Genomic DNA, 25,766 nt, shown 5'->3' with positions numbered 1-25,766 from the left:
TGAGCTCTTAAAGCATAGCAGAATCACAAATGTAGAATTCCTGCATACATGTTATGAATAAGATTTGAATGCACTATTAGAATGCATTTGTATGAATTCTATATGATTTTGAAAAATGTAACAAGTGTTTTTAAATGTATTTATATTGTTACTAATGGAATTTAAATTACTGCATTACAAATTATTTGTCTAAACAAAAATCATACGAACGCTTGAAAATATTATTATGTACATGTCTTATAATTAAAAGTATTGTTCACAGCTGTAAAATGTGTTTATGATCAGGTAAAGAATAATACAGCAGTTTTGAAGTATTGACATTAATTTAATGTGTGGCAAAACCATGTCCAGGAATGTTTTAAATGCTATTTTGTCAGCATCTTCACTTTACTGTATTCTTAAAAACAAATATGTTAATTAATATGTATTGTTTAAAAATTAAAAAGTGCTTTACTTGTGATTTAGAAACCATAAATATAAATTAAAATGTTTTTAAGAAAATAATATAGCGAAGACTCTAAGCATTTTCACAAGTATAATTCTGTGCTTGACAGTGGTGACTTTTTAACTGAGGCCCTTTCAGAGTTTTTAAGTGGTTTAGTTATTTTTATGTGTTTTGTAACATTCGAAATGTTTTCATGCAGGGTAATTTCAAGGGAAAGTCAAGATTTATTTTTTTCAGCAAGCTTTCCCCATAATTTAAACACGCTTCTCCTGTGAATGTAAACCAGCAATATAACTGGGAAACTCATCTAAGAATTTTCAAAAATCTGCCTTTGAAAACTTAAAAAAAGTATTTTCAATTAAACACAGTATACACTTTGTGTCTCTGAGAGGAACATCATTTGGGCCTGAATTGGAAGCAAGTGCCAAAAAAAAAAAAAAAAAACTGTAAAAAAATGACAAAATACACAAGAAACGACTATGTTGTAGGAAGGAGAAGGAAAAAGACTGTTTCGATTTTCTTGTGTGTTTTATAACATTAACATTATTTTATTCCTTTCATGGAAATTGTGGGCGAGCTCGCGTTTTAAAAAATAAAAACAGGATACAATTTAAAGTACCGGTGCATTAACGGTGTAATTACAATGTGTTTAATAAATGCACTTAGCACATGCGATGCTGTGCTTGTGAGGGTGGAAATACATACAGTAACAATATACATGGAACTAAGTTTTTTTTCTGGATGATATAATTTTATTGTAACAAAAACTGTAACAAAAGTGAATCTAGAATGCATGTATTTTGAACTGTATCAAAAATGTGTCAGTGAGTACCTAGTTACAATATGTTCACACACACACACACATATATATATATATATATATATATATATATATATATATATATATATATATATATATATATATATATACACACACACACATATACAGTATTATGTTAATGTCTTATATGTTGATTATTTGAAATTAACCCTAATTATGTCAAACAAAATGTAGGCTAACTGCAAACTTGCATTTAGTTTTGAAGCTGCTATTTTTAAACAGCACCTGCAATGCAGGACCCGGTCTTGTGGGCTGCATTGATGGAAACATTTTTTGATCACAAGATACATTTTTTAAAAATTGGATTAGACAGAGTTGCTTCCACCCCGTAGCTCACAAAACGAATACATGTTTTCTTTAACTTAATAATGTCTCGTTAGCCAATTCCCTTAAAAAAAAAAACTGCGGTAAACTTTTGTAAAACCATAAAAAGTGCAGTAAAGCATAGAAAAATCGATATGGTAATACTGTGTTAACTGGACCTGTTTTCAACAGTTTTGAATAAATCCATTCTAATATCCAATAACCATTCTAGGCTGCTGTTTGGTTATTTTCTAGAAGTCTAGAAAGGTTTAATGCATGATTGAATTCAATATAAATGAATAAAAACTGAAAATACGCCTGAGTTTGAATAGGGTAAGGTAAATGCAAAACGACTGCACAGATGTACCAGTGTAGACCTATAGAAATAAATAATACCTTTTGATGAGTATGAAATAGCTTACAATAAGAGGATAATGCACATTAATCCGACTCACTCACTTACCTTTATTTATCACAGCTGGCTAAAACATTTGTCCTGACCTCTTCTTTAGTTTTTTCCCCTTGTTGGATTCTCGTATCGTCCCGAGAGAGGCTAGCAGGAGAATCCCAAAAAGTTATTTTCATGTATCAACGACAAGAGCAGCGAGGCGTCAGAGCGCGCAGGCAGGCATCAGTAACAGCTCGCAAAGTGATGTGGACTGACTGACAGATTCTGCAGTTTCTCAGAAACCGTGACCTACTTCCTCACTCTTCTCAAACTGCCACAGATGAGATAAACTAAAAAACGTTACCATCTCCTTTGCTCACATAGCAGTGGGTTCCAGAAGCCCATCTTGCTGATTGATAGTTTGAGCACAAGTTAGATAAATCAGGACACAATATTACTGGAATAGACACATAATATGAATTCATCCCCAGCACTGTAGTAGTAATATTATCAATGTTTCCTATTGGATGAATATAGGATTTCTAAAGAGTAAGTGTTTTTAACAGCCCCCATATTCCATTCGGAGGTCCCGGTTTTTCGTACCTCAGAGGTGGCAGCCCTAGAGACACCTCCGAGATGACTATCAATCAGCAAGATGGGATGAATTATTCCCCAATAAGGATTTGCAGTTGTCTCCAGCATTCCAGAATCTCTTACACACCTAGACTAGTAAGAGTGATATTATGTTCCTGCAGCTCAGGCAGACCTCATGTATTCTATAGCTGTGTTTCTATTTTAAACTGTGAACATTGATCAAATAGCCAACTCCAGGTCCATTGCTGAGCGCTGGCTACTGTACTGAATAGCTGATTAACTCAACAATGGACATGCAACATCCTGTCTAGTATGGCCAACTGTATAGGCTCAGCTCACCGCTACCATCCCCACGCTGACTCGGGAGCAGCAAAGATGAACACACGCTGTCCTCCAAAACGTGGGCCATCAGCCGACCGCTTCTTTTCACTCTGCAGGCCCACCATGCAGCCAACCCAGAGCTACAGCGTCGGAGGACAACGCAGCTCTGGGCAGCTTACTGGCAAGCCTGCAGGCGCCCGGCCAGACTCGGCCAATTGTGCGCCGCCCCCTGGGAGTTCCTGTCCACGGTCGGCAGTGGAATAGCCTGGACTCGAACCGGCGACTTCCAGGCTATAGGGCGCATCCTGCACTCTACGCGGAGCGCCTTTACTGGATGCGCCACTTGGGTGCCCCAATCTTTTTTTAGGTGAGTTTGCATGCTGGTTCTAACCATTCCGGACCCATATCTGTCTCTTTCACAGTGGACCCCTTTGTGGACAGCAGGAAGCTGTAACACGCAGACCCCCCTGGTCAGTGGGATGTGCAGCACCGTCTTTGTAGCGATTCCACCGGTCACTGGGTTGAGGTCCAAGTTACAGAGGACAGTTCCTGACACAGCATGTTTGTACCCGAAGTCTCCTTTGAAATACAGTCTCCTTTGTTGCAATACCCTAGTGCACTGACATTCTCTCAAATCTGAAATACTGGGCAAGCTTCTTAAGTTTGCTATAATTTACTCCCAGGTCTTTGTTTTTTGAAGAGGGTGCATGCATGAATGATCATTTTGGGTCTTCAATTAGCCCTACTTACAAACACCCTCATGCTGTACCTGGTCCAACATGTTCACTATATCTGTATGCTGTACTTGCATATAGCCCTGCCTTATAATTAAGCCAGTTGTTACAGTTGACTGTTTATATAATTGCGAGAGGTCTTTGGTGTACCTCTGCTATCCACACAGGTCTGTATTCAGTGCTATATTTTGCCTGTCCTTAATTGCTCTGAGTGGGTGTATAATTACACGCTTTCCTCCAACAGATAAAAGACCCACGCTGCGGGCTAAACCAAAAATGAGACAAACTGGTGCCACGTTGAATTTACTCCACAGACAAACAGACTATTTTGTATCTACTGATAAGCTTGTATTACGATGCCTTCCCCAGAGTTCAGGAGCTGCTCTGCAGTACTAGTTGCCTGCCACAGATATACTGTATGTAACAGGCTGGATCAGCCACAGGAAATCAAACACATTCTCAACACTAGGAATCTCATCGATTTCGTACCTCCGCTATAAGCTGAGAGACTGCAGCTTGTGAAAGGCTTTTTCTAACAGCTGCCACTGTAAATGTGGGACTGCAGGAGATAGACTGACGTGCTTTTCTTCTGTCTCTGTGCAGAGGGCGCTCTAAACCAAGCAAAAGGAAGATGTTCCCATGACAGCAAAGGCTCAATAGCCCCAGTATTCTACAGGATTTAAAAGGACAGGCGTCATATCTTTCAGGGTTTTTGACACTGTGGACCACGGGACCCTCTGGGAGCACCAGCAGTCCCGTGTCGGACTGTCTAAATCCAGGTTTTAAGTTGTTGCGTAATCGTCCGGAACAGCGTTCAGAATTCTGTTTCTGGTCATGTGATTGAAAGTAAAATTCTGTTCCTGGTCTTCTGATAGAAAGTAAAAAGCACCAATCACAGAGCACCCACTGCTATACAGTTACAGCAACTGTTTAATGCTAGATGCAATATATTTAGTAAAATGACGTTGCATAGTTTATTCAGTTGTAATTTTGATGGTTATAGGTGCTTATGTCCTCTGTTGTATCACGCTGCTACTCTCATCCAGAACTCAAGGCATCCAGGTTAGAACACACACCAAATTAACTCACGAGCACACCCACCCCCGTCAACAGCCTTACACGGGCCACGACCGCTCCACCTCTTCACAACTGTTCTGCCTCAAATGCCTGGAATCTGTTATTTCTTTTTGGCACCTGAGTAGTATAGCTGGGTTGAGGTCTGTGCTGTCCCAGGCTGATGCTGAGACAGATTCATGCTGTTGTAACCTCTAGGGCTGATTATTGTAATTCCTTGCTGGTCTCTCTGATGCCTCATTGAACAGGTTGCAGCTCATATAAAATGCCTCTGCAAGAACACTGACACACACTAAATCTATTTGCCACATTTCCCCAGTTTTAAGGTCACTACGTTGGCTTCTCGTGAAGCAGTGCATTCAAACACTGCTTCTCTTACAAGGCTATCCATGGTTCTGGCCCTGCCAGTCTGCGTGAGTTACTTATTCCTGTAAGCTCGTACTTTGAGATCAAATGAACGAGAACTCTAATAAAAATGGTTCAAGGGCTTGAGGTTCCTTCACTTTGGAATTCCGGAATACTGAGCCTGTCAATATTTCAAATCTAAGCTCAGAACACCTCTCTTTGATTTGGTATTACACCAGCGAGCAGCATGGAGCTCCTTTGGCTTGCTATTTATTACATTTTTCTGGTAAAGCGCCTTTGGATGCTTGCACATGAAGGACACTATATACATGACATTGGTATTGTATGGTATGCTAGCTTCTTATTTAGCGCCTTTCATAGTGGACCACCATCACGAAGTGGTTTACAGAGGTAGGCTGTGAGCTGTGCATTATATGCAGAGTCACTTACAATAGGACATTGATTTAACATCTCATCCGCAGGATGGAGCACAAGGAGGTTAAGTGACTTGCTCAGGGTCACACAGTGAGTCAGTCAGTGGCAGAGGTGGGATTTGAACTGGTGACCTTCTGGTGACACTCCCTGGACTTTAACCACTGGACCACACTGCCTCCTTGATGGTATGGTATTATATACAGTATATCTCATACCATACAGTGGGGTGCACAGAAGGCCAAACTATGTACATTGTAGTAAACAGACACTTAAGAACTGTATTTTAGTGCAAAAACTGGAGACACAAAACGTCTTATAAAATATGAAATGTAATAAAACACATAATTCAACATTAATATAAATATACATACTATTGCATACACATGTCATTTTGGACAGTATTTTTGACAGGGGTATTGCTAAAATCCAAACTTTTCTTAAAGTACAGTTGGTAGTTATATCGACGTTCTATATATTCCTGCAAATTGCCAGTCGCTAGCATTTAAAATAGCGTCTGAGATACCCAGTTTATTCTTCTCCAAAGATGTCATCGCTTTGGGTCTGGCCGCGTCTGTTATTATTTTTTCCCCTCATCTTGGCAGGGTTCCCAGTGGCGAGGGAAAGAACTTGGAAGCCGATCTCTGCACGCTGGGCTCCGGTGTATTTACTGCTCACTTCCTGAACTCGCTCTCAGAAGTTTGAAAAATCCAGGCAGGCAAGCTGCGGGAAAGTGTCCTTTTTCAGCCTGAGCACAGACAGACACTGCGCTGCAAAAAGCAGGGAGCGTTTAAGGGGAAAAAACAGAAGCTGACTGGACGATCGTCGTTGTACTGTGTAGCTGCTGCCGCTCCAGAAAACACAGAAGAAAAGGTGCGGATACATTTTTAATATAGATTGTTTCAAACTTTTTTTTAAACGCTGTGAAAAATAACGACTTAACCCGAACACAAGCCGCTGACATTTCTGTTAGCTTGGTAAAGTTTGAATTATTGCACGCTAATTGCACTGGTATTGCGACGTCAAATCGTGCCAGGGTACTTAAAAAGTACAGCACAAGGAACTTTTTAATATATATATATATATATATATATATATATATATATATATATATATATATATATATATATATATATATATATATATATATATATATAAGCATATAACGTTTTTGCAATGCAATATAATTGGCTTGCATTTGCAACCGACACGTATTGTTAAACTGTGACTTGGTAATGCAATTGCGGAGCTTTACAGTATCAATTTGAAATGCCTAAATTACATCTCATTGCAAACTCTTGAAATGGTAAATATAAACAACACCAAAAGCTCAGTAATTATGTCCGGTTTATAACAAGGTGTGTTGTTGATGTGGACATTTTTTTAAGCAATATATGTGATTTAATTAAAAAATAGAACAAAAAAAAAATATCAGACTGGTGTGCACTGTAAAATCAAATATGAAGTAAAGCCCTACAGTGCCATACATTTCTTTTTTCAGCATTTTTTTTTTAAAGGTATTTAATGCACAGAGCAACGTTTGACTTATACAATAGTGCTATTCATGAGAGGTGCCGGGTTGATTTGAGTTGTTAAAAACGCGCGCACACACAAGTTGAATTTAATTAGCAGCGTATAATTATATGTATGCATTCAGGCAGAGATCTGCTAAGGATTCTGTGGCACGCGGCCAGGAAGTCTGGGTCACATGGCACTTGTCCATAACTTTTCATAACTTTAGTTTGTTAGGGAGTGGACCAGCATGGGAACCGTTATTTAACCGCTGAAATACTGGAAACCCGGCCCTTATTTTATAACAATGTGTAGATTCCAGTAGCAGCCAGTTAGTCAGACTGGTTTATAATGGTCTTGTTAACTTGAACATTGTTTAAATTAGTCAACCCTACTCAACTTTGAATTAGTGTAACTTCATTTTAAAATATGGTATGATTTTTATTGTGTATTGAATATGATGAAAAATACCTTATGTTGCACTTTCCAAGGCTGATTACACAGGGATATATTTATATATTGATCTGGGGATTCATTATGCACAGGGTTTGGTCAACAAAAAATGACACCTGCCACATGTAGCACATACTTCGGAGTGGCCTGTCCCTTACATGCCTGATTAATTCGTTATGCAAATGGAATCCCTGGGAAATTGTGTGCAATATATAACAACTCAATGATCGCGGGCTGATAGTAGATGCTTGGTTGGCACGTGCTTCCATTTTAAAGACTGCATAAATTGCTGATGGTTCACAAGGAACAGCCTTCAAATACCCTGACGGTATTAGAGGAATGACCGTGTATTTCTGCAGGGCCATTTAAAGACATTGCGTCGAGTCAGTGCCCTCCTGAAATTGTGTTAGGGTGGGTGTTTCTAGATCTTTGTCCAATGTCTGTAATTCTTTTTTTTAACCTTATAATAATGTGCAGTGGCTGTGACCGCTATCTTGAGAGCCCTGAGAAGTAATCCTGAAGTTGAAATCGAACACTGTACTTAGGGCTAGGCTGGAACAAAGAAACTGGACTTGAACCAGCAACCATTTTATTACTACCCATAAAACATGAAAAGTACTACAGTACACTATTGTTGGGCCAAAATTCCTATTGTAGAATTTTTGACACAATATTAACTCATATGGGTAACACGACTGAAGAATTTTGCTTCGGCGATATTCCCTTATCAACCTCTTAGCCTCTGTTGGGATCAATCCCAGATTCAACACTCATTTACTTTAGTGTCCTAGAGGGGCAGCTGCAGGTGATTTACTTAATGAGTTTGGTTGTGCCAGACTGTTGACCGCTTGACGATCTGCCCTACCTGTTGCAGATGCCTAGCACCATGCAGGCTGCTCTCAGAAGCTAAGCAGCGTTGTGCCCTGGCAGTACTTGAATGGGTGCCCACCATGGAAAACCAGGTACTGTAGTGTTGTCGGTGGTCAGTAGGGGGCACTCTTCAATCAGCTGCAGCCAATCTATGACATGCTGGTCATGGCACCAATATGACAGGGCAGAGGCTGGGCGCGAACTGGCGACACCACACACCGCAAGAGAGAGTCTACCTCGTCTCAGCTCAGGGACGGGACAGAATCTGTGACTGCAGTGTATCACGCAACACTGCCCGTTACACCTGCCGGTAGGGGTGGCAATGTTTTTTAGGAGATGTTGTCTTTCTTATGAAATACTAAACGCAACACGCAGACCAGCGACATCAGATCACTGCACGCTTGTATATAAGAGCTCCAGTCTCTTCCTGGGGCAAGCGTATACTACCATGCTACAGTTTACTGTTTGCAGACCCGCGTTAGTGCAGCACCAGCCTGATTAAAGTCATGAAGCCGGATTGGCCTGCCCAGTTGCTTGCTGTAGTCCAAGGTATAGGGAACTGATTGAATCCCATTCTTAACTAATATAGATTACTCAAACTATATAGCATAATAAAATCACGGTAAAGCATAGGTAAGCATTGTAAAGCACAGAGAGGTACGGTAAAACATGACAAACCATGATGAACTATGGCAAAGTATGTGGAAAATTACTGCGGTAAACAATTGTAAGGGCAGTCTTAGTTTTGCTTTAAGAAGTCTGTGCTTATATGAGTTGTAACAACTCATTTCCAAGATAGTCCCAGAGGCCTCCGATTGAACAATCGGAGCTTTTAGAATCCAAACCCTAAGCACAGCGCCTCTCTTTGACACCGCTTCCAAAGAGCCTCTGGCTGCACTGGCCCTCAGTGCTCTGTTATAAAAGCAGCTGCAGACTGTAGCTGCCTAGCGCTCACTCAAGACCAGTTGCTATTTTCTGACCCATGGCTTGGCTTCTTCAGTCCTGTTCGGTGCAATCCAGAATGACCTGCGGGTGGTGGAAGACTGAAACGAGTTCAATACTGCTGCACTGGGATACACTCAAATACTGCTTTCAGTAACGAGGAACCAGAGACTATAAAACATTTCAAGAGCTAGTGGCTTGCACATCAAATGTCTTTACGGGCGTTTTTTTATTATGTATATTTAGCATACGTATAAAATGTACAACTTAAAAGAAAAGTAAAGAATCCTTGCAAATTTCCCAATTTTCCTGAAAAATACTGGGTAATAGCGTGCCCATCTCTTTCTAGTTGCTGTGAATGCCAACAGCTGTCCGAGTGAATGTGTAATAGTGGTGAAGTTAGCCTGTGTCAGCACTACAGTGCGTAGAACCGACAGCCCCATATCACACTAAAAACAATTCCTTATTTACAATGGATTTCTTGGTATAAATCAGTATGTTTTTGGGCCAAATTCGGTGTGAAAATCGTCAAAAAAAGCCCCCAACAACCTGTTGCTGAAATGGGCCTTGATCAGGTTATTTATATGCTTATTGATGTACATTAATTAGCCCAGTAATTGTCTATCTGAGATTCCTCATGTCCTCACTATCAGTAGTTGCCTGGTTGCAATGCTGTGTTCTGATCCTAGTGAATTGCACACTGGCACTGCTACGATACCATGGTGTATCAATGGATCCGAATATGAAAATACTTTTGGCACAGTAGCTAGGGTGAAAATTGTGAAAAATGAATCATGCTTATGCCAAGTGCTAAGAACAGTTAGAGCAAGTAGGAGTGGAATTGTTGGCAGGGTCACCTAACATCTATATACGCATTAAAAACTAAATTAGCCAAATGTGCACTTTAATGAAAACCATTTCAATAAACTCTGAAAAACCACACAATAATAGAAGATAATACAGAAAAGAGCTTATGAAAATAAAAGGAAGTCAGGCCCAGCAGGAAATGGTATGAGAGAGCCTGGGGTACAGCTAGGGTGCAGAGGGGCCGCTGTACATTTTGACAGCTAAAAAAAATGATTCTTTCTAAATGAAAACACTAAGAAAAGCCCAGTGTTGGCTGGTTGATAGAACATGTTTAAACATTTGAATGTGGATCATTCTTTCTTTACAGCTTATTTTTTCCCCTGTGGGCAAATCCTTCAGACTCAAAGGACCTGATTTTCCACTGTGGGCAAATTGCCCATGTAATACTTTTACTGTGGATGGCTTTACTATAACTGTTTTATGATGGTGGTATTTAGATCAGGCGCTATTTAGATCAACTGAACCCCAGTGTGTTACAGATAACAATCAGAAACCCTTATCTGTAGGGCTCAGGGGCAGTAAGCACATAAGAACATAAGAAAGAGAGACGAGAGGAGGCCATTAGGCCCATCTTGCTCATTTGGTTGTTAGTAGCTTATTGATCCCAGAATCTCATCAAGCAGCTTCTTGAAGGATCCCAGGGTGTCAGCTTCAACAACATTACTGGGGAGTTGGTTCCAGATTCCCACAATTTTCTGTGTAAATAAAGTGCCTCCTATTTTCTGTTCTGAATGCTCCTTTATCTAATCTCCATTTGTGGCCCCTGGTCCTTGTTTCTTTTTTCAGGTCAAAAAAGTCCCTTGGGTCGACATTGTCAATACCTTTTAGAATTTTGAATGCTTGAATCAGAACACCGCGTAGTCTTCTTTGTTCAAGACTGAATAGATTAATTTCTTTTAGCCTGTCTGCATACAACATGCCTTTTAAACTCGGGATAATTCTGGTTGCTCTTCTTTGTACTCTTTCTAGAGCCTTACTAATGCATTGTAAAGTTTTAACATTACTTCCCTTGATTTAAATTTAACACTTTTCACTATATATCTGAGCATTTTGTTGGCCTTTTTTATAGCTTCCCTTTCTATGTCAACATACACTCCTAGGTCTTTTTCATAGATTCCTTCTTCAATTTCAGTATCTCCCATATGGTACCTATAATTCACATTTTTATTGCCTGCGTGCAGTCCCTTACACTTTTCTCTATTAAATGTCATTTGCCATGTGTCTGCCCAGTTCTGAATGCTGTCTAGATCATTTTGAATGACTTTTGCTGCTGCAACAGTGTTTGCCACTCCTCCTATTTTTGTGTCGTCTGCAAATTTAAAAAGTTTGCTTACTATGCCAGAATCTAAGTAATTAATGTAGATTAGGAATAGAAGATGACCTAATACTGATCCCTGTGGTACTCCACTGGTTAACTTGCTCCATTTTGAGGTTTCTCCTCAAATCAGTACTTTCTGTTTTCTACATGTTAACCACTCCCTATTCGAGTAGGGTGACCGTGGACAGCCAGTACAGTACTGAATACATGACATGACGAAACACGTTTGCAAAGTCGTTATGGGTGGACATGGGACCAGTGCAGACAGTGTACCGTGTTGCATACGGAGAGCACCAGGCCAACCCGAGCACCTATTTTCAGCTGTAATTCAACATCTGCCTGCTGTCTCTTTACATGGCTTCAAATTCCCACTAGCCCTGCACCCACTCAGAACTACCTTCAGTTAAGTGTGATATTTAAATGATCAGGAGCCAGGATTATGACGTTAAATAAGTGATTCCTCCCTTAAAACTGCATGAGCAACTCCTATTAATAAACCTACAAACTCCGGGATGACTTATTCAGCTGTGATAAGTGAGATCAGTTATTATTATTATTATTATTTATTTATTAGTAACTTACAATTATTATAAGATATCACATTATTTTTTTACACATTATTTTTACATACGATTACCCATTTATACAGTTGGGCTTTTTTTTACTGGAGCAATCTAGGTAAAGTACTTTGCTCAAGGGTACAGCAGCAGTGTTCCCCACCTGGGATTGAACCCACGACCCTCCGGTCAAGAGTCCAGAGCCCTAACCACTACTCCACACTGCTGCCAGTTCAGAGCAGATTTACCAGGGCATCTGGTCATTTCAATAATATACCTAAACAGGACATGTTCTGGGTGCGGGGATACTGTGAGTTTCAAAACATGTGCCTGTTATGCCCAAATGAAAAATCTTGCAACAGGGATATGCAGCCCTTGTTGAATACATTATAGAATACATCTCAGGGATACCATTCATTTACATGCAATAAAGCATGTGTTTATAATGTCTGTACAAAGAGAGTGTGTCAGTTTGGTATATAAAATTGCGTATAGAGTCAGGGAAGTTGCCACGGTGTAGTGTTGACTGTTAATTCCGAAATGGGAATAACAGCTGAGCCTGCAATCTGGGAAAGGGAGCAGTGTCCTCCCGAGCCCTGGAGCTCAGTCCCCTTTCCGGAGGAGGAGAGACGTTCCCTTCCTCCGGAGCCAAATCATTTCCCATCTGCTTCCGATTACCTTTGCCTGGAGTTGGTCGGCAGCCAGGCAGCTGGCCGATGTGGCTGTTCTTCGCTTTCCTCAAACCTCACATTGCAAAAAATAATATCAACTTGATAAAGGAAGAAAAAAAAGTTATTAACATTAACATTACTACACAAGTGACTAAATACAAATTACTTCACAAAAGAAAAATGGATAGAGTTGCCTTTTTAGTTTGTACCCTGAAGTCATGCAGATCCACCAGAGTACATTAATTGTCCATTTGACCATTTACACACAATTCTGGCTGCATTATTGTGTTGAGAGTAGCCATTGCCATCAGGGTACAAGTGCAGCATTGTTGGATGGACTGCAACCAGGCTTAAGTAAACTGTGGCATTCATTTGGCTTCCTAAAATTATCAAGGGACCCAGGGTATACCAGGAGAACGTGCCCCACACCAGGGCGATGCCACATCCAGTTGGGTAGACAGGCAGCGTATATGTACAGTAGCATGGCTCTAGGATTACCGGGACAGTTTTTAAAACTCGTATCACAATGCATTCTGGTACTTGTAGTCTTGCATCTCTTAAAGAAAAGACCTGGCCTGCCCTGTTGGACTTGTAGACATATGGTCAACCCACAATGCATTTTACCTTTAGTAAACACTTGAATCAGCAAAATCCCATTTTATAGACACATAGTACATGAAACACATATTGGTGGGCATTAACAGTAGCCTGTTTCTCTTCTGCAGGAGGGAGAACGCTATGAGGCCCATTGGATTTTGATTATCACGTGCAGAAGACGTTGCCTCACCAGCCCTGCATTACGGTGTGTGCGTGCGTGTGTGTGGGTGTGTGTGTGTGTGCGTGTGTGTGTGCAGACAGCACGATTGCAGCGAAGGAAGGGCCTGCCCGCCGCGATGGAACAGAAGAGAACGCCATCGTCTCTGTGAGCAGAGGTCAGGGGTGGAAGACATGTTGGGACAGAGAGCCTCGGCCTGGGACAGCACTGATGCTAGCATTAGTAACCATGGAAACGGTTTGGAGGACTGTAGCGTGCTTTGTGATCGTCGCCATGGTTGCCACGGAAGTCACAGGAAGTCAGACTACTGAAAGGTTTAAGTCACAAGGTGGGTAGCGACATAAATGCAATTTTTTTAGTTTTTTTTAAATAATGCCTGTCGCTTGTAGCTTTGTTGAAAACTTTAATAAAGTGTAAAAATTCTAAATTACTCTCCAGGTTTGCCACAGTAGGGTTTAACAAACTGCCATGAGTAATTCTTATACAGGCTGCTATTTGCCTGAGTTGGTTATAATTGTTAAAACTGGAAAAGATGTAGACTTTCCTTTATTGGAAATGTAGGTACGGTATTTTCCTCCAAATGACATAATGCTGAGATATTGTCATGTTGATTGCATTAAGTCATCTTGTTATGATTACTGTTATAAAATCTTTTTAAGAACTCTCTTTTTCTGTGACTGAGCTAAGACGAATTATGTTACACAACACTGTGATTGTACCTAACCCTTAATGATGCAATTTAGTCTTTCGGATGAGACGTAAAACCAAGGTCCTATTGTAAGTGCAGTAGCAGTTTTGATGCATAGTTCACCCCCTAATCTCTGTAAATCGCTTTGGATAAAAGCGTCTGCTAAATTCATAATGAATAGAAACCGCATTAGACAGGGGGTGTTAACAATTAAACCACCCCAGTAAGCTGTTTCCATTGATACTGTGAAAGCAGTCTGTAAAAGTCTCATCTTATAGCTGATGGTTACATCTGCAGTCTACAATGCAGTGTGCAACTGAACGTTACACAAAGGTAAAATATTGTTCATCACAGTTTTGTCCAATTCCAAATCAAACCATATGGATCGCATTGGAGCGCTTATTAGTCAACTTCAGAGCGAGTTAGAGAGACCATATTCTGCCAGCCCACTAACTGAGACTGACAGAGTCTCAATTCAAATCTGTTTGCACTCCTCTGCTACCAATGGAAGCAGCCAGGACCGGTTTCAATTTGTGATCCAGTCTTAGTAAAAGATGGAAACCTGGCGTCAGGCAGCAAGGCAAGACGGATTAAGACAGATTCTGACAGCCCTCCAAAGCCGACCTCTGAAACAGATTCTGTCCAGCTGCAAACATCTGGGATTTATAAGGGGAAAAGGCTATTTTCATTGGGGAAAGTATATACACGGGGCGCTATGCCATTTGAGAGGCCTGCTTAGGGTTCCTTCTTTTAAAGCCTAGAACAAACTGAACCAAAGTCTGACCTAGCATTGTTTATTTTCACGAGGTGAGCTTTTTATTTTTACAGAATGGGAGGAATGGATTTAATGAGGTCTCCAGTAAAATAAAGATAGCAGTGTTCCTTCAGTGGGGGAGACGAGGACTCAAATCTGAACTTCTTAAAGGTTTTTTGGGTTCATGTTTCCATTGAAAAGTCTCAATTGAAGAATGAGACCATCTGAAAGAACACATTGCACGTCACCATGATGCACCTTGTAATTCTGCTGTGGAATAAAGACATTCACCCATAACGTCAACACTAAGTGCCATATTTTTAAAGCATTTACTTTTTGAAAGGTAAAAATCACACTGGCATACATTACACAAATTATGTAAATGTGATACATTAGACCTATATAAGCTGTGTGACATTTCTGAATAATTGCACACAACTAATCTGCTAAGAAATAAATAATAAAAAGGATCTCTGTGACTTCAAAATAATAGGGAGTTCCCTTTTATGGCTATAGTATAGTTAATTAAGGAGTGAATGCTTTGAAAATATGCCACTAAACCAAGTGTGCCCTGATAACCCTGACATTAGCCAAAAGACTACTTCACAGGGGTCAAAAATAGCTTTTTTGCAGCCATCAACCCTCAGTATAACATACATGACGTTTGTATGCCAAACGTCTGTCAGGCTATAACAGTGGCAGCAGTGTGGAGTAGTGGTTAGGGCTCTGGACTCTTGACCGGAGGGTCGTGGGTTCAATCCCAATGGAGGACACTGCTGCAAGGTACCTTACCTAGATTGCTCCAGTAAAAACCCAACTGTATAAATGGGTAATTATATGTAAAAATAATGTGATATCTTGTAACAATTGTATAACTGGATAAGGGTGTCTGCTAAGAAATAAATAATAATAATAATAATAATACAAAACGCAACTTTGTACAAGTTTAATGATACACTTGCAAACACACATGAAGTGATATTTGTTTGGATATTCCAATCCCAGCAGCACTAAAGACAGTTTCCGAGGCAGTGGTGCTACTCAGCTGGCTCCCTTGTAATTCTAGCCCCGGATTAACTCCACCCCAGGTGGGAGGCTCTGGCACTGGCCAAGTGGAAAAAAAACACTGGTAACCAAGAAGGGGCTTGGCAGGGGCGAGGAACATGGAGCTTCAGGTGCAGGCTGTGAGAACTGCCTAATTAAATGCAAGCCCACTGGGGGTAATCCTATTAGTGCCATGTGTCTGGCTTTGGAATAAAAGAAGAGCTGGCAGCGGCGGCACAAACCTGATTAGCAAGCAGTTTGCTCTTCTAGTTAGATGGAGGGGTGGTTGTAGGATCGGCCACTTTGCACTGCTGTTGTGGAATAACCATTCACTGCAGAGCAAAGGCAGGTAGGCGAGGCACCAGATGACGGCTGATGTCTAATATTAACAGCGGCAGAGGCAGCATTTTTATTTACAGGGACACACAACCCTTCTTGAACAGAGCCTTCAAAGAGGTTTGATTGAATAGTACCACAGAACTGGCAAATAGCAATGGTCATAAAGAAAAAAAAAACAGCTGGAAATAGACTTGATCCATAACTTCAAGACACTCAAGCAAAAATATAATGTAAATAATGGCTTTCTATCAAAAAATTTCAAATTTAAAGGAACTTATAAACATGGACTGCTGTATACCATGGTAAAAGCATAGCAGTGTAGATAGGGAACAATCATATAGTAATGCCTGGATACCAAGGGAATACTTACACACTGCCAGTGTTAGGAAACATGAGCCAAAGGCGATTATTTCATTTATGCAACTCTTTCAATATTAAAGTTTCTACTTCTTTCTGTCTGTGTGGAGTTACAAAGGATAGACCTTCTTGTCCTGCGTAGTACTGAGGCGGCCGGTATCGACCTATGATATGGTAAAATATATATATATATATATATATATATATATATATATATATATATATATATATTAGTGAAGCACAGTACATGCATAATTAAATGAATACCAAACCATGACCATGGTAAACTTTCTTTTATTAGGGATGTGCAGAGCAGATGTGTTGTTTTTTTCCTAGGGAAATAGCAGTTTCTATAAATATACAGTCATGGAATATTTAACACTCCCTGTTAACGAGATTGCTCAGACAGCACAGTCGGATCCCATTAGACAGCCCCACAGGTCATAAAGGATTGCTACAAAGTTGAAAGGAAAGGGCTCTCGGTTGTAGACCTGATGGGGCTTTTTTAACATCCCCTCTAAGTGGTACCAACTGTTTTGCAATTGATTGACTGTGACTCCACTCTTTACTTTAGCATGCATTATATACCATAATTCAGCGCCGCTTGGACCCAGGGAGAACAGTAAACCCCTGGTGTATTACCGAGGCCTTGGAAACTTTTAAGGCATTTAATGTCTTTTCTGTCTCATTAATTTAGTGCTCGACAATGAAAATCACAGTCATTGCATTAGGGCAGCGTTTCTCATAACTGGGAGTCCCGACCCAAAAGTGGGTTGCAAGGCTATTGTAGGGGGGTTGCGTGATCACAAAAAATACTGACATAACCTTAGGATTAGGGCTTCTGAGTTTCGGTTTTAACAGATAAAAACCGATAAAACACCTGATACAAAAATGGAAACATTAGAAATGGTAACTCAATACACATGGACTTCACCTCTTTCCCATTAAAAAAAACCCAAAAACCTAAAACAGAACCACCTTTCCCAGTGCAGCTGAGTAATGTCCCTCCTTCTTGACCACCTCAAGGTGAACTTAAATAATTCCCTCTAAGAAAGGCAGAGAAACAATATTACTGCAATTTCTCTTTCATTCAATCATAGGATAATTAACTACACTACTGGTGTTGTTTTCTCTGGGGGGAAAAATAAGTGTAGAACAGAAGTGCAAGAACACTAAAAGAAATCCAATATTATTAGGCTTCTCTTAGTGTCTAAACTCAGCTTGAGTGTTTGATGCTGTAGTTATGGATGAAGTGATGCTAAGTGCCTGCTGATGCTAAGTGCCTGCTCTCTCCTCAGCTGAGTTCCTCTCCAGCCTGGATCACTATGAGATCGCTATCCCGGTGCGGGTGGGCCCACGGGGGGAGGTCCTGAGCGGATTGGGGCGGCGGCGGGTGCGCCGCGGTCTGGAGGCCGAGCCGATGGAGAGGCAGCTGTTCTACAGCGTTGCAGCACCCCGCACAAACTTCCTGCTGAACCTCACGCTGCACTCCGGCCTGCTCTCGGACCGATTCCGCGTGGAGTACTGGAAGAGGGGCCGGCTGGCCTGGAGCCACCGCTACTCCCCCCACTGCCACTACGTGGGACACATCCTCCAGCAGCGCTCCAGCAGCAAGGTGGCCCTCAGCAACTGCAACGGGCTGGTAAGAGCAGGCACACACTGCCATTTACATTGCTCTGCTTGCGGATGTAGCGCTATTGGCTGGTAAAAAAAAAGTAGATAGCTTCAGATACCGTTTTGAATTGATTCTTTACATGTTTGAAATCATTCTGCGTGCTTATGGGTTGCTCCAATACCAAGTTGGAGAAAGATGATGATAACTCAATACAGAAGTGAACTTGGTTGTGGAGCTTTGCAGGTTTAAGTAAAAATCTATGTAAGAATATTAGCATGACAGGGGTCATAACCTAGATTGTATTTTTAATCGAATAAAACAGCCTCTGGTACTACTCAAGCAAAGCTGCAGTCACTGACAGGCAAGAGCACCTGGAGGCAATAAAACTGAAATATTATGAAAGGATATGAGAGACGGGTTCATCTGTTTACCCAAACTACTCTTTTGATTAACCTGCTCACCCTTTTTAGTGACTAATAATCACCATCTAGGAGCCAGATGTTTCTTTGAATACTGTGTTGGCTGTTTCTATTTTTCTTTCCATGTTTTTTTCACTACATTAGTAAAACTATTCATAGTGTATTACCTACACCTAGAGTAACTGGTACAGGGCATTTAAAAATAATTCTCTAGTATAGTAATTCTGTTTTCTTTCAAAACAGCTGTACAAAATCTCACAGTAGTTGTGGGAGTATCCAAAACATAAAAGATACAAAAAGGCATTTTTAGTGTGGCATAGATTACGATCAGTATTGAAATCAGTAAACTGAACAGGGTCATGCCCAACTGGTTTGTACTAGCGAGTCTACTGTATACAGTATGCTTTTGGATTATATCAGAGGAATCTTTCAACAAGGAAAAGCCCCCAGGTTCAGGAAAGCTCACTGCATCCCCATCTTCCAGCAGGGGGTGATAGTGGCAGGGGAGGAGGAGTACTTTATCGAACCCTTGACCTCAACAGAAAACATCACCAGCTTCCAGGAGAGAGAAGGACGCCCCCATGTGGTCTACAAGCGATCGTCTCTGCGACACCAGCACATGGACCCGTCCTGTGGAGTTATAGGTACTGTACTGTGCTCAATGTGATGGGTATGTGAAAAATCTTGGAACGGTCTTAGCAGAGATTTAGTAAAAGTTTTGTTTGCACCCCATTTCTTCTGCAAGTAGAAAAACCATCAAACGTCTAAGTAACAATCTAAGCAGTGGCTTTAAACTCTTTATTCCAAAAGAAATTATGTTGCAAACTTTTTACGTTGGCGTTATTAAGATAGGCCTCTGTTCAGATCATTAAAATAGACCTCTCAATGAAATCTGGTTTGTAGTCCTCATGGTACAGGTATCTGTGTAGACCTCATGGTGCAGGTATCTGGTTTGTAGACCTCATGGTACAGGTATCTGGTTTGAAGACCTCATGGTGCAGGTATCTGGTTTATAGACCTCATAGTGCAGGTATCTGGTTTGTAGACCTCATGGTACATGTATCTGGTTTATAGACCTCATAGTGCAGGAATCTGGTTTGTAGACCTCATGCTACAAGTATCTGGTTTGTAGACCTCATGGTGCAGGTATCTGGTTTGTAGACCTCATGCTACAGGTATCTGGTTTGTAGACCTCATGCTACAGGTATCTGGTTTGTAGACCTCATGGTGCAGGTATCTGGTTTGTAGACCTCATGGTGCAGGTATCTGGTTTGTAGACCTCATGGTGCAGGTATCTGGTTTGTAGACCTCATGGTACAGGTATCTGGTTTGTAGACCTCATGGTGCAGGTATCTGGTTTGTAGACCTCATGGTACAGGTATCTGGTTTGTAGACCTCATGGTGCAGGTATCTGGTTTGTAGACCTCATGGTACAGGTATCTGGTTTGTAGACCTCATGGTACAGGTATCTGTGTAGACCTCATGGTACAGGTATCTGTGTAGACCTCATGGTACAGGTATCTGGTTTGTAGACCTCATGGTACAGGTATCTGTGTAGACCTCATGGTGCAGGTATCTGGTTTGTAGACCTCATGGTGCAGGTATCTGGTTTGTAGACCTCATGGTACAGGTATCTGTGTAGACCTCATGGTACAGGTATCTGTGTAGACCTCATGGTACAGGTATCTGGTTTGTAGACCTCATGGTACAGGTATCTGGTTTATAGATCTCATGGTGCAGGTATCTGGTTTGTAGACCTCATGGTGCAGGTATCTGGTTTGTAGACCTCATGGTTACAGGTATCTGTGTAGACCTCATGGTACAGGTATCTGGTTTGTAGACCTCATGGTAAAGGTATCTGGTTTGTAGACCTCATGGTACAGGTATCTGGTTTGTAGACCTTATGGTACAGGTATCTGGTTTGTAGACATCATGGTAAAGGTATCGGGTTTCAGGAGAAGCTTCCTGTTTTCAGATGAGAAGCCGGGCAAAGGGCGACCCTGGTGGCTGCGGAACCTAAAAACCTCACCCCTGAGCCCCTTGACCAATCAGATGCCACGGGGCCAGCTGCCGCTCAAGCGCTCGGTCAGCACAGAGCGCTACGTGGAGACCCTGGTGGTGGCAGACAAGATGATGGTGGGCTACCACGGACGCAGAGACATCGAGCAGTACATCCTCGCAGTCATGAATATTGTAAGTTGTATATCATATCTGAGCTCTTAACAATGGTCTGCTTCCTGGCCACACTTTCTCTTGATAGTAATAATTGTTTTTAATACAATTATTCTAAAACCAGAATACAGAACCTCAAGATCCGTCTTTGTTTAGTTAATGACACATACTGTCTTAGATTCTCTTCGCGTTCAGACACCTGGTCTTGCTTCAGCTGGAAGTAAATGAAGCCAGTTAGCAGCAGTTAACCACAAGTTTTCAGCACTCGCCTGCTCTGTAGTGATCTGACTTCTAATTTATACGAATAATCGAAGGATGAAAACATTCAACGCATTTACAGCCTGCAGAACAAACAGACAAGGGTTCTTTTTTAAGACTGGTCTTTTCTTGTTTCCTGGAGGTCAGGTTGCCAAACTGTTCCAGGATTCGAGCCTGGGGAATGCAGTGAACATCGTGGTGACCAGACTCATCCTGCTGACAGAGGACCAGGTGAGACTGGAGCCAAACTCTCAAAATGTGCTATTCCCTTGCTTAGGTACATTACTGACAAGTATTATACATGATATCGTTTGAATGCCAGTTCTCTTTTCCCTCACTCTCAGCCCACGTTAGAAATCAACCACCATGCAGGCAAATCCCTGGACAGCTTCTGCAAGTGGCAGAAATCCATTCTGAACCGCAATGGCAACGGCAACGCCATTCCTGATAATGGGATTGCGCACCACGACACTGCAGTGCTCATCACCAGGTAAGGGCTGGTATACACTGTGCTAGGAAATAAGCAGCATTTTCTTGCACATTTTTAATGGCATTCCTGTATTTCCAGGTATGACATTTGCATCTACAAGAACAAGCCCTGTGGAACTCTAGGTAGGAGACAGGCTTCAAGAAATGGTTGCCTAACATACATTTAATTAATACACTGTTAATATCCAGTCTAGTATTCATTTCAGTAATATGCCTTCTAAAAGTTTAAACGGGTAATTTGGCCGTTTCCCATGCTATGCATATACCATGCATTAACATATTTCTGTATGTTTTAACATGCTTCTCTGTTATTTATCATGCGTGCCATACTAACTGCACTTTGCTATGCCTTCACCACTTTTTCAGTTACTCTTCAAAGCTACAAGACCTGAGAAGTGTTTGGGTTTATATCACGTAGGGCTGTCACAACACTAACATGCAAGCTAACGTGTCGTCGTTGCGTGTTTGTGTGTGTGTCTGCAGGCCTGGCCCCAGTAGGGGGGATGTGTGAGCCGGAGCGGAGCTGCAGCATTAACGAGGACATCGGGCTGGCCACTGCTTTCACCATCGCACACGAGATCGGACACACGTGAGTGCACGCTCACACTCCAGGGGAGTTCAGGGGAAGCTCTTCAGTTCTAGTTCCTGCCATTGAAAAACATTAAGTTAGGGTTAGATCAGCCAATGTTCATAGAAGGAAGAGGCAGCGCCATCTAGTGATCTGCCACTTTGGATCAAGTGCTGGCGCTTACTGATATTACATGTATCTATGGCAGGTAGCTACAACCAAACAGCAACTCCTGAACACATGAAATGCACCTTAACCCTTATAAAAAAATAAAGACTGTATTTAAGCAATGGCAAAAAGAACCACTCTGAATCATTGCAAACATCCTAGACAGTAAAACGTAATTGTAGGCTTCTTTCTCTTTCCCTTGTTCATGCTAAGAATGATCAGGGGTTGTTTTCTAACCTTGCTCCCTTTTTAAACGGGTCCGTTCCCACAGCGTGTGTCCCCTGCTCCATGCGCGTCTTGCTCTGTCAGCAGTGGAGGAATGGAGCTTCACGGTTTTCTCTTTTTCGGGTGCAGTGCCCACTCTCTCCGTCTGGCACCTGTTGGACTGTTTCACACAGCCCTCTCCTGGCTTTTCCCTAAATTCTCAATTAAAGTCGCTCTTCAGCGGGATGTCACTGAGGAGCTCCAGCTGCGCTGACCGAGGAGCTGGCGCCCCAGTGCAGTGAACCCATCTCGGCGCTCCCACAGGCTGCAGGCACTGCTTTCAGTTTCGTTTTAAGGTGGGCAGAAATTACAGCCCACTTCAGATGTCTTTTCTTATCCAGCAGTTGAAAAGTATAGTAAGCCTGATACATAATGATCTAAGCAGACTTATCCGAAACACAGCATCCCTTTAATCTTTCTGTATTTGAACAGGTGGCAAACGTATTGGTGCCAATCCATATAATAGGAAGCCCAGGTGATCTGTCATTTGTGAGTGTGCTGGTACAATCCTCTGGTAGGATGGGCTCGGTCTAGACACAAGTCTACTACAAGGAGTCTAGCTGTGTCCGATCACTGGGGATCACAATTGCTTTTCCAATTTTTCCATCACTTCTTCATGTTTTGTTTGCTCAATGATTTGAGTTGTGCTTGTCTCCAGACATTGAGGCAATAAGAAGAAACCAGAATAGCAGGGGGTTGGAAGGGCAGTTATCAATGAAACTGACAACAGATACTTTTCTTACATGTTCCTTACTAGCGGTAAGGAGTTGAAAGGTCACATTGCCACATGATTTAAATGCAGTAAGGAAGGCTGTTCAGCTGTAGAGAAAGATTTAGAGAAAAATTATAAAAGCTCAATACTGGAACAACAGAACCCAATACAATAGTAAGGGGAATTAAAAAAAAAAAAAAAAGATATTACAATTACTTTTGAAGCTACTCTAATGTTCATCTGTCATCATTTTTTCAATGATTTATCCTAAACAATCCCACTTAAAGTGACTATAAATACTGTACAAACAAGGTAAATGGGGTATGAATATGAATGGCAGCGATGCTAACCGGCCGCTTCACCCCACCTGTGTATGTCCTGTATCTCCTCAACTGTCTTCACTATGCTTTCCATGGAGATTCCTTAATAAATACATTCTGCCACTGAAATGCATTGCAGGTTTGGGATGAACCACGACAGCGTGGGCAATGCCTGCGGCTCGCGGGGCCAGGAGACTGCCAAGCTGATGGCTGCTCACATCACTATGAAGACCAACCCCTTTGTGTGGTCTACCTGCAGTCGCGACTACATCACCAACTTCCTGGAGTAAGAGCCAGTCACACCCACACTCGCCTGCTCCCGAGACTGTAACCAAAGACCCTACCACTCAGCACAACACAGTGTAGCAAGCATGTCCTAGGAGATTGCTGTAAACAGAGTAAAGGGTGGAATGTCACGCTAGCTAGTCAGCAAATTGCCACTAGCAGCAACTAGCCAGTTCACATTATTGTGTTGAATAAGAAAATACATTATGGGAATGGCAAATTTGATCAAGGGTGTCGGCATTCAGATTTATCATTGATCATTGAAACAGCCCCCCAGTGTTGTTAACGGAGTCCCTTTTTCCTTGTCAGCTCGGGAATGGGGATCTGCCTGAACAACGCGCCCCCCAGGCAGGAGTTCGTCTACCCGACCTCGGCTCCCGGCCAGGCCTACGACGCGGACGAGCAGTGCCGCTTCCAGTACGGGGTGAAGTCTCGCCAGTGTAAATACGGGGTACTCGCCTTTCTCTTCGCTTCTGCACCTGCTTCCAGCCAGCCTAGCCTTACTGCTGCTGACCAGTCCTGCGTCTCCTATCTCAGCCCATACACATTTTAATAGTCATTGCAAGATGAATACAAATGTTCTATTCGGGTAATAAGCCAAGTTGGCAGAAAGTTGTCACATGGATTCTGCGGTGAGTCAGCTTGCCCATGGAAACCCATCCGGTTTGACTGAGGGTGTGTGTACTTTTCCTCTGGCAGGAAGTGTGCAGTGAGCTGTGGTGCATCAGCAAGAGCAACCGCTGCATCACCAGCAGCATCCCTGCCGCGGAAGGAACCATCTGCCAGACTAACACCATAGACAAGGGGGTGAGTATCAGGGTAAACCAACACCATCCACAGATAGGGGAGACAGCGGTTATAGGAGGATGGAAATCTAACCACCAGGCCTTTCGCCTGATAGGGTGTATAAACCCCAAGATTGCAAGTGTTGACCCCATATGGTGGCAGTAGTCGGATTGTAAACGGACCCTGAACAGAAGGAAACTATTTCTGGCTAGAAATACCAGTTCTTTTGACATCATGGGGCTGTTTAAAAGTCAATCCAGTGATTGCCCAGTTTTAAACCTACACCTAGTACAATAAATTGCCTAATTTTGTGTCCTGATGTCTTTCTTTGCAGTGGTGCTACAAGAGGGAGTGTGTCCCCTTCGGAACCCGCCCAGAGGGCATCAACGGGGGGTGGGGCCTTTGGTCGCCATGGGGAGAGTGCAGCCGCACATGTGGGGGCGGAGTCTCATCTTCAGTCCGTCACTGCGACAGCCCCAGGTAGCTAGATTTCTAGTTCCAGTCATAGTACTGCCTGCCAGGTTAAATCCCCTCCACACTGGTCATTTTGATCAAATAAGTCTGCAATTGTGTTATCTTTTTTAAAGAATGTTGTATTTTTATTTTTAAAATAATTCAAATCTGATTGGAAGGAAGAGTAGCTGGTTTTGATTTTGTTCTCAGGCCAACCATAGGTGGAAAGTACTGTCTGGGAGAAAGGAAGCGCTTCAGATCCTGTAATATTGACGTGAGTAGGACGGCTGTCCTCAGGAGCACTAGTTATGAACAGTAGTGTGTTGAACTGCACCAGAACATTTCAGTATTACAAATATACTGTGGTGAACAGTCACCAATAGAAATCATGTCAAAGCTGTAAACTACAGCTGTAAACTATCCACAGGAATGCCCAGCTGGCTCTCAGGATTTTCGGGGACTGCAGTGTGCCGACTTTGACAGTGTGCCGTTCCGAGGAAAGTATTACACCTGGAAACCCTACAGAGGAGGTGAGCACAGACAAGCCAAGATTCTAACCTTTGACATGGTTACCAATACAAAGACATGTTTTTTAAACATTTACCAAGAAAACACAACAGCCTTTAAATAGGT

General features: G+C 42.0%; 2 protein-coding genes across 3 annotated transcripts in view; one reads left to right on the top strand and one right to left on the bottom strand.

Annotated features, from left to right (window-relative positions):
* The window catches only part of LOC117401315 (tyrosine-protein kinase ZAP-70-like), a 68,221-nt gene that overhangs the window by 20,951 nt on the left and 21,504 nt on the right, over nucleotides 1-25,766 (bottom strand). The window contains exon 1 of one of the 2 annotated variants that reach the window (XM_059013820.1): nucleotides 2,053-2,255. The exons of the other annotated variant lie outside the window; for it this stretch is intronic. The gene's annotated coding sequence lies outside the window, so the exon portion shown is untranslated. Of the gene's footprint in view, nucleotides 1-2,052; nucleotides 2,256-25,766 lie in introns of those variants that run through there. 2 annotated transcript variants of the gene reach the window in all.
* LOC117966318 (A disintegrin and metalloproteinase with thrombospondin motifs 10-like) overlaps nucleotides 6,034-25,766 on the top strand; it is a 35,447-nt gene continuing 15,714 nt past the window's right edge. Inside the window, exons 1-15 of the mRNA XM_059013818.1 lie at nucleotides 6,034-6,350; nucleotides 13,393-13,770; nucleotides 17,923-18,266; nucleotides 19,143-19,302; nucleotides 20,634-20,851; nucleotides 21,236-21,319; nucleotides 21,433-21,578; nucleotides 21,657-21,700; nucleotides 22,061-22,166; nucleotides 23,749-23,895; nucleotides 24,204-24,345; nucleotides 24,594-24,701; nucleotides 25,015-25,160; nucleotides 25,344-25,407; nucleotides 25,561-25,663. Of these exons, the coding sequence (XP_058869801.1) occupies nucleotides 13,653-13,770; nucleotides 17,923-18,266; nucleotides 19,143-19,302; nucleotides 20,634-20,851; nucleotides 21,236-21,319; nucleotides 21,433-21,578; nucleotides 21,657-21,700; nucleotides 22,061-22,166; nucleotides 23,749-23,895; nucleotides 24,204-24,345; nucleotides 24,594-24,701; nucleotides 25,015-25,160; nucleotides 25,344-25,407; nucleotides 25,561-25,663 (1,930 nt within the window). The 5' untranslated portion in view covers nucleotides 6,034-6,350; nucleotides 13,393-13,652. The remainder of the gene's footprint in view (nucleotides 6,351-13,392; nucleotides 13,771-17,922; nucleotides 18,267-19,142; nucleotides 19,303-20,633; nucleotides 20,852-21,235; nucleotides 21,320-21,432; nucleotides 21,579-21,656; nucleotides 21,701-22,060; nucleotides 22,167-23,748; nucleotides 23,896-24,203; nucleotides 24,346-24,593; nucleotides 24,702-25,014; nucleotides 25,161-25,343; nucleotides 25,408-25,560; nucleotides 25,664-25,766) is intronic.

This window comes from Acipenser ruthenus, chromosome 47, assembly GCF_902713425.1.
Source record: "Acipenser ruthenus chromosome 47, fAciRut3.2 maternal haplotype, whole genome shotgun sequence".
In the NCBI taxonomy this organism is placed as follows: Eukaryota; Metazoa; Chordata; class Actinopteri; order Acipenseriformes; family Acipenseridae; genus Acipenser; species Acipenser ruthenus.
This window is presented reverse-complemented; position numbering and strand designations above follow the sequence as displayed.